The 15,827-nt window shown below is 38.5% G+C and overlaps 2 protein-coding genes across 2 annotated transcripts; one reads left to right on the top strand and one right to left on the bottom strand.

Moving 5' to 3' along the window:
- Positions 1-6,174: 6,174 nt before the first annotated feature.
- LOC101308491 lies at positions 6,175-10,640 on the bottom strand. Its single transcript, XM_004305626.1, has 9 exons — positions 9,883-10,640; positions 9,446-9,773; positions 9,136-9,344; positions 7,728-7,812; positions 7,541-7,612; positions 7,339-7,449; positions 7,115-7,252; positions 6,795-6,974; positions 6,175-6,691 (listed from the first exon to the last, which is right to left on the bottom strand). The coding sequence occupies exons 1-9, from the start codon at positions 10,638-10,640 to the stop codon at positions 6,488-6,490; spliced, it is 2,085 nt and encodes a 694-aa protein (XP_004305674.1). The 3' UTR covers positions 6,175-6,487.
- Positions 10,641-12,591: 1,951 nt separating this feature from the next.
- Positions 12,592-14,811, top strand: LOC101308204 (eukaryotic translation initiation factor 4E-1-like). Its single transcript, XM_004305625.1, has 5 exons — positions 12,592-12,794; positions 13,631-13,796; positions 13,883-14,008; positions 14,594-14,659; positions 14,761-14,811. Exons 1-5 carry the CDS (start codon positions 12,592-12,594, stop codon positions 14,809-14,811), a joined length of 612 nt encoding a protein of 203 aa, XP_004305673.1.
- The last annotated feature ends 1,016 nt before the right edge of the window (positions 14,812-15,827 follow it).

The raw sequence follows: 15,827 nt of genomic DNA, 5'->3' as shown, positions 1-15,827 counted from the left end.
CTTTCATACTAATAATCCTCCGCACATAATCGTCCCCGAAACCCCTCTAGGGACCAATTAAACTATTTACTCAATGACGGAGACGGTAAAATTCTTATTATAATCACGCTAGTAAATAAGGTAAAAATATAAGGGTCGGGATGTGACAATTTTAGTCTAAAATTTTGAATCGACTATAAATGTGATGTCACATGTTGAGTTGGTCTCGACACAAGAGTCCACTTTTCAGTTTTAAAGCATTTTAAAGGGTATTATAGACATTAAACCCATAAACTCATAAAATAAAATAAATAACTAAATAATTATAAAGGTTTTATCTGATTGAGATTTGTTTAAGTGACAAGTCTGACGTCTGAACCGCGTCGTCTCTAAAAAACTACAATTTTTTTTATCAGGCCCCTAGCTAGACATGTCGAAAAACCTCCTCAAATCGCGAAATCCAGAGCGAACCTGCTTTTGATTTCGCTCCGATCTTCTTCTGACCTCCAACGATTCAGTCATCTCCTAACTCTCTAGCCTAAATCCTTGTCTCAAAGCTGCTCCGGCTTGCGACGGTATGCCTCAAATTGACCTGAGTCACTGTTATCTTCCCACACTTCCACTCTCATCTCAGTCTCTCCTCCTCTGACAAGGCCTCTAGACACGTCCTTGCACCTCAAACCCACCAAACCCAACAAATTTTCTTTTGAGATCTGATTAGGTGAGTTTCTCTCTAGGTTGGGTTTTGATAAGGGCAGCGAAGAAGCAATTTGGGGTTCTTAAGAATTTTTTAACAAGCCAAAGAAGCATATTCAGATTTTCAGGCTGAGAACAGTATGGTGGTGGAGGAGATTCACGCCGGCGGCATAACATCTCTACATCATGATCGAATCTGACCTGAGCTTAAACATTAGGAAGAAGAACAAAACATAAGGTATTTTTTATTTTTATCGAAGAGGTAGAAGGTTGAATGAAGGGTGCATGTGTGGAGCAAAAACCCAAACAGAAAGGGTATTTTTGACATTTATGTTTTTTAGGTCCAAAATCTGGTAAAGTGGGCCTTTTGTGTCGAGGGCAACCTAGCATGTGACTTCACATTTCGAGTCAATTTTAAATTCTAGACTAAAGTGATGCGTTTTAGAAGTTTAAGGACCATCATGATTAAAAAAAAAATTCATGGACCAAACTGATTTTAGCCCTAAAGTTTGAAGGAATAAACTAAATTTAATCCAAAAAACAATGAGGGAATTTCAAACATTTTGTTGAAAATGAAGGGATAAAGCTGAATTATAGGTCCCCTTTTCAGTTCCAACGGCTTCAGTGACGTCACATTTCGAGAGGAATTTGAAAATTAGACCGACTGATGTGTTTACGAAACTTGAAGGGGCGAACTGATTTAAAAAAAAAAGTTGCATAACTAAACTAATTTTGACACCAAAGATTTAAGGGGTAAACTGAAAGTTTTTCTTTTTTCTTTCTTTTTTGTCTAAATTCAATACACACACCAAAATATTTTACAAAATATGAATCCCAAATGATGTGGCGGAAGCCAACTCACCTTTTTTTATTTATCAATAGTGACATGGATTATGAGTTTTTGACTAATTTGAAAGAACAATTTTTATATTAGAAAAAAAAACAACAAGAAAGGGAAGAACATAATTAGATGATTTATATCCATAAAAGAACCTTTGATAGTTTGATTTCCATTCAAAGCCTACGTGCACCATCCAAGATGAATCTTGCTTTGTTTGATTGAATCAATCCCTTAGTTTTCAAAATTTAGAAGAATAAACTGTGAAAAGAAAGGAGAGTATATATGATGGGAGAAAACAACCTTTGGTTGATTCATCTATTAAACTGAGAATGAAAGTTTAGTATTCTTTTTTTTGGCTCCCATCGCAAGAAATCAAATGGTGTTGTTGCCAACTGCTCAAGGTAAAAGATAGTTAGGGTTTTTTTCTTTGATTGAAGAAGAAATTTATGTTTTTATATATTCTTATGACTATTTTTATCATAGATTAATTTCAAGATATAAAAAAATGTGTTATTTCCATATCATCAACCTTTAGTAGAAAAAATTGATGACATGACAAGTGCCACATCATTTGGTATTAATATTTGGTATAAAATTTTGGTGTCTCTAGTATTTTCCTTTGCATAAATATATTAAAATAACATTAAAGATAATCAAATACAAGTCATTAAAGAGAATCAAATGGCTAGTTTCAATATAAGTTGTAAAAAAAATTAGGCATCAACTTAGTAACACAACAACCCTCTAACACTTAATAGACAAAAAAATTTCAATCATTCTATAATTTATCTAAACCTTTTTTTAATTTGAAATATATATATATATATATATATTAAAAATTGATGATGTGACATGTCGGATGCGTGTCGCCATGTCGGACGTGTCGGACACTCCAACACTCCAAAGGTATGAAGTGTCCGTGCAACATAGGAGACTTAGTCTCGTCACTATCAACCTTGAATAATTGGATTCAGCGGTTGAGTAATCGGATTGGGATTTGGGGAGCTAGAGTGGCGTTTGTACTGGCCGATTGAAGATTTGGGGAGAGGAGAAAAGAAAGCAAAAAGACTCGAGAGACATCGAGAGAAGAAGGGAAAGAGAAAGATATGTTTTAATATGTGAATGGAGAACATATCAACATAATATATTAAAAGTTGGTACAATTTATAGCAAAAGCACAAGTTGGTCTGACCAGCCCGGTTTTTGCCGGTTCCCAAAAGTTCTAAGACCAAAAATGGGCCCGAAGAAAGTGTGCCCGATCCGGGCCTGGTCCTTGAAAATTTGGTGTCGATTTGGGCCCGAGCCCAGCCCTACTAACAGAAACATCCATTTATATTATTCAACAATGCACAGAGAAATCAAATGACTATTGATCCAGCTGTGATCAAACCTTGAAAGTCAATCGTAGGATTGCGGAGTAGCAGATCATCTATATGTCACAAGTAACAAAAGTCATAATCAAAGGCTTCATATGTCCTTAGTTGTTCAAGAAACCCATCTAATAAAGATTGTTCAAGAAACCCATCTAAGAAAGATTTAAAGGCTGATCTCATATAACTGCCTTCCTGTGATTTTGGCTCTTGATTATTGGTGCTAGCCTGACTCGGAGTTCTTCTAAAAGCAAGGTGATAACAAAGTATTGTGGCTACACTAGCGAGTTTGGTTCTCGCAGCCGGAAAAGCCGTCGCCGGGGAAGCAACAAAGACAAGGTAACATAACCCAAGCAATATGTTCTGTTGGTCCTTGGTGAGAACAAGTTCTCTTGGACAAGTGTCGTCAAACTGTTTCCGGGATTTTGGATCCATGAGTATGGCATAGGAGGACTTGAGCCTTTGGAACTTGGCCTTGGAGGAGAGATCGTTTAGCTGTAACTGCAAAACCTTTGCTCTGTACGCCTTTTTAATCTGTTCATCTTCAAGCTTGCTGCCTTCCTTGCCAGATGGCAAACCAAGAACCCTATAGTGATCTACGAATACTGCAGTTTGCTTCTCCATATTGATCTTGTTAAGAAGAAGTCGAAATCCTTTTTATGGGTGCAGATAGAGAAGTGAAAACAAATATATGTGTGGATATATAATCCTTGTTAAGGATTGACACTAAAGACCTTTCTTCGCCTACGTCTTCGACACAATGTTTTAAGAGGTATTGAAACTCACTTACTCTCTCAGCTGTTGCATGAATGAATCAAACTTAGCTATGCTTCTGGAATGCTCCGGAGCGTCCGTGCTCCGCGTTTGTCCACCTTACGTGTCGCTCGTTCACTGGCGCCTGCAAAAAACAGGCGTGAGTCCACCGTTAGTCTTCCTCGGGTTTTTGAGCGCGTGATGTGCACATCGTTGGTAAGTTTTTGAAGAGCAATTCAGAGGCGAATTTGGGGAACAGCGTCGAGTTGTGTGGAAGAAGCTTCAATTGGGAGCACTATATTAGCAGCCACAAACAGATGGAGAATTGGAAAAGGAAAAACAGAAGATCGACGGGACTGGTTTATCTATGGAGATCTATAGATCGCAGGTGTGTTGTGTTGATGAAGGTTTGTGATGGGAATCACTGTAGCGCCAAATCGTATTTATTGAAGACATCATCCTTAAGAGCGGACGGTTATACAACGAGTGAGAGTGAGGAATAGAAATTGGCCGCGAGTCCTCTGAATATTGTCGATCCAGATGGTCATTCCGGGAGACGAAAGTCAGCTGGATTCTGAAACTCATGGATAATAGTTGATTGGATTTCTCGTACCCGCTTTGTTGAAGGTCAGTGATTATTATGAAAGTGTTATTGAAATCGTCTATCCATAATGCAATTTGCTGAATTGTAAACTACTGGAACTGGGTTTCTGTTTAGAAATATCTATATCTGATTGTTATGGTTTATATTGAATTCAAATTGAAGTACTGCTGTGTTGTTAAACGTAGTGCTTTAATGTCTGTAATGCTTACGGGACCGTGTTGTTTGGGTAGATGACATGAAGATGGATGGGATTGATGGAGAATTATTATCATCAGTTGTCTTCAACCGGGGAGGATCCTGAGAATGATAAAGTAGCTCAGAAAGATTACAGAGAAGGTGATTCCTTTTCCTTTGAGCTCAACTATTTTGTTTTGAACAGTTCGATAAGCAATGTGAGAGTTGCATGTCCCTTACATTATATGGCTGTCATTGTATTGGTTGTTAAGTATAGCAACCGAGGTTACTATTCTAATACCCTGTACTAGGCTCCACCTAAAATTCAATTTTGTGATTGTCACGATTGCAAGTTATGATCCCACTACAATTGTGGTAAGCATCATATTTACATACCGGATATGTCTTGCAGCAAAATGCAGAAACTAGAAATACATTCTTTGGCATTATTGAGAATGATACAATCTCTACCTAATTAGAATTTAAAATTAGACCTTCCATTGACATCCCATGACAATCGACATGAGTATGAACAACTGAATGGTTAGCTTGCTTAATTATGGTAGTGAAAAAAGTTATAGTTACTTTTTCATTTTGTACTAGTAATAGACATTCCACGTTAACATATTCAAGGCCAGAAAAAAAAGGGAGGCTGAAAACATCGTCCTTTATTTGTACTAGCTGCCATACTTATTGTCTGTGGTCTTCCATGAGATAGTCATGGCTGGTTTGCCTTCAAAGTTGAATCAAACTTTGTTGCAATCATGTTCCTATACGCAGAATGTGACCATTACCATTATTATTGTAAGCGTAAATGCCTTACAATTTTCTGACATGTTACTGTTGTAAATTTCTGCAGATTGTAACAATTATTTGAATCATTGCTTCGTTTTTTTTATACTGAATTGAAGTAGAGGATGAATATTGACCCGGAAATTGATGACGGTGGTCTCCGGTTCAGCGAGAAGAATTATTACCAGCAGACGGATTCAGACAGAGAAGATAGTGATATTGTGAATGTTGCGGAAGACTGTGATGACTACAAAGAGGAGGCAAAAAGCAATATTGAAAAGGGGGACAGCGGTAAGTGTGTGGAGGATAAAATTCGGATGGATTCGAATAAGTGTGTTGATTATTTGGAAGAGGGAGTAAAAGTAGCTGGTTTAAGAGGTGTATTTGAGACGGATTGGTTTTTACATTTGGAGGGGAAGAACATGAAGACACTTAAGTTAGAAGACATTGAAGATATATCTTTTAGAAACCTGGATGAAGCCGAGCAATTCTACTCGTATTATGGATTTATTATGGGGTTTAGCATAAGGAAGAATAAGATGGAAAAGGTAGTAGTGGATGGTGTTGAGGTGGTTGTTAGAAGGAGCTGGACCTGTTCTAAACAGGGGTATTCCAAACAGTTAAGAAATAATAAGCAACCTCCTTTTGAATCTGAGGAAGGAGGGAAGAGAAAGCGTAACGCTTTCAGTGACAAGTGTAAGGGGAAGAAGAAGGGTGTTTTTCGGGAAATAAAATACAGCAGAAGCGGATGCAAAGCGGTGTTATGGGTGAAGCTGAATAAGAAGTCCGGATTATATCATGTATCCAAATTTGTTACAGACCACAACCATGAGCTTGCACAAGTCTCAGAGCGGTATTTACTGCGTTCCAATAGGCATGTTCTGATTCAAGACATATATGAAGTGCAAGCGCTGAGAGAAGCACAAGTTTCCACAAGCGCAGCTTATGACTATCTACTAAAGCAATCAGGGGGGGCGGAGTTTGTGGGTTTCTTGCTGAAAGATTTGTATAACAGGTTGGATGCGGATAAAAAAATTAATAAACAACATGGTGATGCTGAAGCTGCCTTGAACTGGATGCGGTTAAAAGGGCAGGAGGATCCGTTATTTTTCGCTAGGTACACCAAAGATGCTGAGGGGAGGCTGTCCAGTTTGTTTTGGAGGGATCAGACTTCGCTATTGGACTACGAAGCATACGGGGATGTTTTGATAGTGGATTCCCGCAACACAAATTTCTGGGCGATTTCAGATATTCATACAACCACAACACCTGATAACTTCATCTACGAGGAACACGGGGCTTCAACCTCATACCGGCCCGGTCAAGTAGAGGATCAGGGGTTTCAGATCCTGAACGCTCCTGCAAATTGCTGGCATTTTTCTTCTCAAGGTATACACAATCCCAGACATCATCGCGACATTCGTTGAGGGGGCTGTTGACTACTTCAAGGGCAATCCTCATTCTCTGATCACCAGAATTGTACTACAGTACATATAGGCATGCAGATAATTGGTCAGATAAGAGATTCAACGACAATTACGCTTTACTATGTGCTTCAAACATAAAGAATGATTTGGTAACTAACCCCTTCATACCAACGCTGTCCGTAGAACTGCATATTCCTGATGACGCATACACCAGAGTCATAGTCGTTAACCTCAGTTGTGCATATGGCTGGGTAGAAATAGGTGAATGAAGCCGCTTCCGAACAGACCCACGGGGACTGTTTAAGTTCGGAGGCAAAAACGGACAGGAGGAGATTGACCTGCACAACAAAGCAAAGGAAACCGACGGCGTTAATACAATATGTCATGGAAACATAAATTTATGCCTAGTTATGAAAGAGTGACTTCATATTTCAACCTCCATCTCATAAAAACAGGGTTTTGACGTTTTTAAACTTACAGCGGATTCAACGTAGTCCTTGCGACGCTGCTGCGATGCCAGAATAGGTTTGCTGTCCCATATCTCACAGTCACCCACAAACCTTACAACGGCAAGAAACCAGTGTTGACAAAGGTCGTCCATAATCGGTATAAATATCTGTATCCATATAATTAGGTATTCAGTCAGTCCATGTATGACATGACAACAGACTATCTACAAAAAGGTCAAAGAATTATATTCACCCTTTCGCTTCCCTCAATTCGGCCATTAAATTTGCGTAGCCCGCATAAGGTAATGGTTGCTGATAGGTGGGCTTCCTGGACCGGATGACAGGCCCCCTCCTTTGCACGTTCCTAAAATAACAAACGCAGGTACACGTTATTATACACCCCCGTCTACACAAATCATAAGTACTAACCCTTCAAACAAAGCCTCTCTACTTACAGAAAAATACGTAGGGACAAACCAGCAGTCAGTTGATTTTGCAAAACAGTATGCACCCATTAGGTTTATTACCTGGCAATAAAATAATTCAATGTCAATTCAACATATGCAGTTATTACACTCTAACCCACTCATCCTTCCTAAACAAACACATCCTGCATAATAATGCAATCTAAAATTGTCATACCTCACTACTTATACACCGTTTAGGAGTTAGACACTTGATGTGGCAACGAGATACACTTGCCTCCCTGTATCGCCCAACTTCGTCGCTGTTACAAACATAGGGGTGAAACAAAACACCATTAATCAAACAGACGCTGGTTTTGGGTGCATAGACCGGCTAAATCAATTATATGCCTCTACAGTAAAATGGTTACAAAAACAGACAAACGATATATCAGGTCTATAATGATACAGCCAAAGTACACTATAAAACAAAAACAAATGTTTTACTTAAACTCATATCACGCCATAATAATAAGTGCTTCAGAACATCAAAATCTATCATAAACTAGAAACTCAGTCTTATCTATTCTGTAAAAACTAGTCCAAAGCTGTACAGTTCTACTTAAAAAAAAAAAAAAAAAACCAAGAATCAAAAACATACATACATGACTACAGATGTCCATATGAACTTTACAACACCACAAAAAGAAGCTTTGATTCTCTGTTTTGTGCACAAAAGATAAATACACACACTGAAGCCATCATATGATGTAAATCTATCAGTCTCTTTAAGTTTCACCAAAATTGAAACCATTCTCATACTACATTAGACTAACTGAATAACCTTGAAATCTTTACCAAGTTTAGTCTCTCTAACGCTGCATGACACTTGCGACTAAAACCCAGCAACTACCTCACCCTCTCACTGATACTTAATAAAAATCAAACAAAGTTTAAACTAACAAATTTACCAAACTATGCAGTTGGTGCTCGACTAAACACAAGCATTTCCAACACAAGTAAAAAGCAACAAAACTTAGTCCATAACTAAACAGATCCAAACCATTCCATGATAAAAAAATCCAAACTTTCTATCTTTCTTCACAGAATGAACACAAAAGCAATGAAAATACAGAACCAACTGTCACTGTCACTCTAGAAACCACATCAGTAACCAGGACAAAGTATTCACCTTTCATTCCAACTATGATTACCAATCCGAATTGGTAATCAGCAAACAGCCTCCCTATCCACAAAACATAAGAACGAATGTAACACACTAGAAACATTCATCATAACAATCCCAAATTCAAAAGCTACAATGTTTCTTCAAAGACTAAACTCACAAGTAATTGTAACTCTAGAACAAACAATTCAGTATCCACTTGATCAAAAACATCCAAACACACAATCTTTACTCCTAAAAAAACCCAAAACCCACACCTAAATCCAAACACACAATCAAAAATTCAATACTCACGTGCTCAATTTTATATAAATAATTATAAATATCAAGTACTACCCCAAAAAATTAACCCCTCAATACAATAGTATATAAAAATCTACACACCTAAATACCATAGTGTATACAAAAATACACACCTCAATACCAGTATATAAAAAATACACAGTCTCTACGGAAATACCTTCCAACGATATCCTCAACAACTCCTTTATTGCAGAATAAATAATTCAGCAATTTTTCTTCTCTACGGGATATATTGGCTATGTTGCCAAGCATCATCCTCATCGGTTTCTTATGCAAACTGATGTCATTCCCTGCCCTCATTTGCGCCATTACTTCTTCGGTTGTTTTCTCAGATGGCTCATTACGGTACACACACCTCGTCAAATCCTGTAACCACATAGACGTAAGGGAGTATAAAAAAATATATTTCACAAACACAAATGACAACCAACAGGTAGTACAACTACGTTAACAACGCGGTATCCTACCTTCGGAGGACATTCTTTCCTGTCCAACTGGTTAATGCCTTGCGGCTCCATCGCGCTAACATGGTGCACTTCCTTCACAAGACTAACAGGAAAACTCGGGGATTCAGGTTCCCGCGTAACAATCACCTTGTGTAAAGCTGTCACTACCCTTCTCAGGTTTGCAATATCCGGACCCAAGCTATAAAAAGTTGATTCCAGAGAACCAATTTCATCTTCAACAGCAGCCAGCTCCTTCTTCAAATCACCAATGTCATCAAACAAGTTGGTTTTCAATCCGGTGCTCTTGTCTCGCGAATCGGAATACACGCTTTCTCCGAAATTTGCATCTCTTTGTAACCCATACACCTTGTGTAGCATTAAAACCCCCTAACTGCTTCACCCTTTCAAACACCCTGTTAGACTCCTTCACCCCCCATGCCATGACCGGAAGAACGCACCTCGAAACAATAAGCATCCCCTCCCCCAACACACTAAGGTAGAAAACCTGCAGGAAAACTAGGCACCCCATAGTAGGACTGTGATTTCCACTCTGATACAAAGTAACTCCCTCAGCCAACTTCGTATAGGCAAACCGACCCCAATTATAGGACCTTATGGCACGAGGGTTCCTCAACGGTATCAAAAACCTTGGATCAACATAGCCAGGTGTAGAAGGGCAGAACATAGTTGACAGAGCAAACAACACAAAACTCACCATAAACAATTCATCGTCTTCTGTGAAAACTACCATCTTCTTCAAAGTCTTCAAATTAATATTTGTTTCATCCCCACACAAACGCTCTTTCAAATCCACGGCATCACGACCACCACTTACGTGTTCAATGTCAACTTCCGTGCCGCGGCACCTCAGCCCCAAAAAACGATCAAAGTCTTTTTCAGTAATAGACATGTGCCGTCCATGTATCTCAATCGTCTGGTTCTTCACATCAAAATTATTCAACAGCATTTCGCATAGTGATAGGTTCAGCTTACCGCATCGGAAGTTGTGAACCGGTCCAAAACCCATTTCAATAATAAGAATAATTCTCTCATTGGAAATTCGTGAAACAACCCGTTTGAACTCTTTCGGGTCACATCCTGTGACAATTGAAGATTCACTGCCACCGGAATTGTTCACAGTTTCCACCTCCTTACCAACCACCGGGAATTCTCCGCTCTGCGTAACAATATGCAGTGATTTATTAACACATTCCATTTAAATGAAACTAACAGGGACGTTTCATACTAAACATAACAATTGATTATTCAATCTACCTTCAAATCAGATGATCCAATCCGATGATTGCAGTTCTAGTTCCTATCAATATCCCTCATTCAGTTATTCAACCTTAATCACATTCAAAGGTGCCGCTACTTAATCAGCTGGGCACAAAAAAAATTAATCAACTTACCTCCGCTTTCCTGAGCCGACGTATGGTTCGTTTTCGATTTCACGCCGCGGTCGCGACATCTTGCCTTCTCCAGACTTCGTCGTACTATCACATTGACGTCTCTTTGAGGCCATAAGATGAGATATTCTTTCTGCAGATTTCATAAACAACGCACGTTAGCTGATTTTATTCGAAAAAATAAGTGCTTTTATTCGCACCCAACAATCTATAAATCATTACAGGAATGAACTATGATACAAGTTTGTTTCATATCAACAGGTAGTACCTTTATGCTCGAATAGGAGATCGATTTACTCTGGAATGGGAGATCGATTTACGCTCGAATGGGAGATCGATCACAACGGTTTCGACACGGCCCGTTTCCAGAAATACGAAAACAGCACAACGGAACAGGATCCAGTTATAGCTGATCTCTACACGCCGCCGCCTAACGCCGGATCCAACCCAGAAAACGAAGAACGATGACAGATGGTGGAGAGATACCCAGACCAGAACTGTGTTTCGTACTACCAAGTCCTCAGAATCTGAGGATTAAAAGTTATCAAACGAAAAAAACAATTTAAACCAAGACCCACGCACGACGCGCCTAGCAACGGCGTGGTTCCAATCGACGGGTTAAACGGGTTTATTCACTTTTTACTTTCGTCAGGAAACACACGCGGAGCACGGACGCTCCGGAGCATTCCAGACGTCCCCTTGTAAACAATCTGATTCTACTTCTTATATCAGACCTATTCCCAAATCCCAATCCCAATAAGATATAGACCCATTTACCAATGCAAGTAGAATAAGCAATCAAATCGTTCTCCTCTCGGAATATAGATCCATTTTGTTTTACTTGTTTTATAATGTAGTTTGATGTCTCTATTGTTTGGTGTTTTAGGGTATTGGCTTCCAACTTATTTATAATCTTTTTTTTTATTAATAAATTTGAGGTGAGAGAGCACTTTGCTCTACCTAGCTAAAAAATAAAAATAAAGGATTTGTTTAAACCTTATCCAGGGTAGAATAAAATCACAGTACTCCCGATTGTATTAGGGATAGATAGAATTAACAAGCTAGGAATAAATATAGGGATCACAGTGGTATTTTTTATTTTATTTTTTGAAACTTTAGATCACAGTTGTACGTATATCTCAACTACAAAAATCTACAAGTCCTGTATGAACAAGTTTTACCTTAAACATCTAGACAAAATCAACAAATACCAAATTTATAAACTAGCCAAAATGCTTTAATAAATCCAAAGCCCTTTCATGGATGTTTCGGTTGTACACGTGGGAGCAAAGGAACTACAACAGTAAAAGCTCGACCTTTCATCATTTTTGGGTTTGTCTATCGATCATAGCATATAGTATGACGTATTTATTATAAATATGTCTAATTGTATGGCACATAGTTATTTAGTTGTTTCTTCAATCAATGATAGTCACACATTTTATGAGGCGCTCATGAGTCATTTAGTTGCTTCTTCAATCAATGACAGCCACACATTTTGTGAGGCATGCTATACCATACAGTATATTATAATATTTCTTATTTTTCACATATATTTCACAATAGGACAAACAAAAAGAAAAAGCATATGCATGCGGGTCATGACCATGCATGGTCATGTAATGACAAGCCAAGACCGTACGATCACTCCACTCCAAGTCGGAGCCAGTATACACGACGGAGCAGCTGGCAAGGGTTTATAATCAGTACCCATTACCCAACTGAGGTCCTCCACAGCCAAAATCACCCCACTTCAGCATGGCAAGCTTTTCCACCCTCCGGGGTTCAGCTGAGTGGGTGAAGGAGGAGGTTGCGGCCTTGTTGAGGAGAGATCCCACAATTCCTTACAAGGTGGCGACGACGATAGCTTATGAGCTATTTGGGTTTCCTTACATCATCCTTCCTGAGGTTCCAGCCATCGTCACCTCCAGAAGCTGTGGGGGATGCCAACATGGACGGAGGTCGGCTCCTCGTTGGGCCGGTGCAGGTACTCTCTCTTCTGTGCTCTGCTATGCCTGGCCGTTCATATTCTCTTGTCGAGGTTTCGGGCTTTAAGAGGTCTGTGTTTCCTTTTGAATTGTGTTTTCATTTATCAATCTCTGAATGGTATTTTTTTTTTTTTGGGTTTTTACTTTCTAATAACTGGAATTTTGGAAATGGGTAATAAATTGTGGGTGGTTTTGAACATTGTGTTTGAAGCAGGTTGAGTTGGGGTTTGGGGTTTGGGGTCTGTGTTTGAAGAATTTTCTGTTGGATTTGGGGTTTTAGGTATTGGTTTGTATTGTTTGCTGACACTTTCTTAGTGTCCTTATAGAACTAAAATATGCTGGATTGATGAGGGCAATGTCCAAAGGTTGAGGTTAAGGTGATACTGAAATGTGATTTACGGATTTGCTTTCGATTGAGTATAAAGTTTGAGTTCTAGTGTTTCTTACAGCCTCTTACAATGCTAACTAAGTTCTCCGCATAATTACTGGGTAACATGGATATAACTGAGCCTATGCTTTTCCTTTTATGTCTTGTTGCATTTCAGAGCATCCATAGTGCGTGGTAACAAACTTGTCATATCTTTTATGTTTATGTGGAATTCAGGAGGGTGTTCCCATCAATCGTTATTTAGATTTGTCATGTGTTAAGTACATCATATTCCAGTTCTTTCTAGTCAATTGAAATTTGTGGCTTATTAACTCCCTGTTTTCATGGAACTGCATATCTCATATTAACTGCCAGTGATTCTACCTTGTGCGCGTTTGCTCATGTTTTCTTCATAATCACTTAAACTGTACTTCTCTTTCAGCATGTACAACAACATGCACCATCCAAGCAAGCTGACTCCTGGTTACGACTTTTACCTCTTCAAAGAAAATATTGAGCCAAAGTGGGAGGATCCTGTTTGTGCTACTGGAGGGAAATGGACTATGACATTTTCTAATGGGGAATCGGATCGTTCTTGGATGGATATGGTATGATCTAAACTTCAGATGTTATCCTGAGTTAGTTTTAGTTTCTATGTGTTCTCTGATTGTCTGTATGTACTGGTACATACTAGTTGCAAGCACTAGTCAAGGAAGAGTTTAAACATCGAGATGAAATTTGTGGAGCAGTTGTGAATGTCAGGAATGGGCAAGAAAGCATTGCTCTTTGGACCAAAAATGCTACAAATGAGGCTGCTCAGGTAATTGCTATGTCCTACTTAATGTATATGTTAGGCTGCTCTTAAAATATATCTACTGTACATGTTGCCTGTCAAGGACCATCCGGAGATTTTATATCATGTTACATGAAGGCTTACTGCCGACCGGAGTCAATCAATTGCCTATTCTCTTCTTCATCTTCGTGTCTAACCATAAAGTGTGACAACAGATATAGAATCAAAGTGAATTCGTCTAACCAATTACCTATTAGCTATTGCCTCTCAACTATTTCCTTATTACAAATGATGAGATACTCCTATGTGAATCACATATAATCCCTTTCATTTGTTGCACAAACAGAGTATTGATCAACTAATGTATAAATATAGGATCCCAAAAACTACTGTGAAATCAGCAACTAGATATGGTAATTGCAGATTTGCATTCTATTTTCCCATTTTTGCAGATATGTGTATGGATTGTCTTTTGTTACTTTTACTGGGGTCAGTCAACCAGGCTCTTAATCAGAAAATTAATATGGGCACCATAAATTATCATTAATCACAATTCTGAGATGCATTTTCAATTACATTTACAAGATGTATCATATCGTCTTTCTTGTACAGGTGAGTATTGGCAAACAATGGAAGGGCTTTCTGGATAGCAAGGAAACTATAGTCTTCACAATTCATGTAAGGACCTCTATTCTTGTATTTTAACTGTTGATTTACTCAAATCATGTTGTTAAGTTAGAAAAGTAAGAGTCTATCTTTTGCTTGAATAGGCTGGGCAGGATGATGCTAGCCAAGTGGGGAGCACTGCCACGAATTTGTACACAGTTTGATCTGTATGGTGCTCTTTCTAGTACTCAATGTTTTCTGAACCGAGCATTGTATGCGAAGAATAGATTCACAGTTATTTGATTGTAAAGTGACTCGAGCATTGTATGCTTTAGCTGCGAGAGTGACCAAGTTTTGCTAATTGTTCCCCTTTCCCCGCCCATCTGGCCTAGTTAGACTTCCTTTTAACATGAAACATCTGATGGACAAAGATGTTGCTTCTTTTGTTTTAGTTGTTCTGTTTTTCTTTCCGGATTATTTGATCTGCATCATGAATTGTTAGTACTGTGACTACTGTCATCTGGAATCTTGACTTTACTGTCAGTTAGATTCTAGTGGTAAATCTGCTATCGACCATCACCAAGTCTCATCATTCATTCCTCTAGAGCTTCTTGTTTTGTTGTTCATATGCAGGGTCTCTTTTACTCATGTTAATGATTTTATGCGACTTGGGTCCTATAATAGGGTCGGGTTTCGTTCCCATTGGGCCGTCAGTAATGCAGCCCAATGTGCTTCATTTATATTCATGTAGTTGGAATAAAAGCAATCAATAACTAATTTGTTTTTTTTTTGGAAACTAACTACTCACTTATTCTATATTAGTAAGTAGAAATCACCAACGTACTTACACCCATGTCCCATAGGACATAGGTTGTGAGCAGTTTGTTGTTCATAATGTTTGTCTTCCATCAGTAGGTCTTTATCTATGGTAAAAGTTTAGTCATATGAGTGATTTGACGTAGATTGATTAATGATATTGTAATTAAACGTATCAAATTGAAAAACTCAAATTAAAATCCGGTAACGTGGTTCTTGACAGTTGTGACCCTCAAGGGGTAACAAGTTAGCCGAGAGATTTGAGATTTCATAGGCATTTGGCCGTATCAGAATCCCTTTATTTTATTTTATTTTTATTTTTTTGTTGAGAGGAAATCTATTCTCTTGTTACTTCTTGGTACGTATATATGTGCATCAGAAATGTATTCACTCGCCAATAGAAATGCTTTTTTATTCCTGTATT

Source organism: Fragaria vesca, linkage group LG6 (assembly GCF_000184155.1).
Source record: "Fragaria vesca subsp. vesca linkage group LG6, FraVesHawaii_1.0, whole genome shotgun sequence".
Taxonomy (NCBI): Eukaryota; Viridiplantae; Streptophyta; class Magnoliopsida; order Rosales; family Rosaceae; genus Fragaria; species Fragaria vesca.
This window is presented reverse-complemented; position numbering and strand designations above follow the sequence as displayed.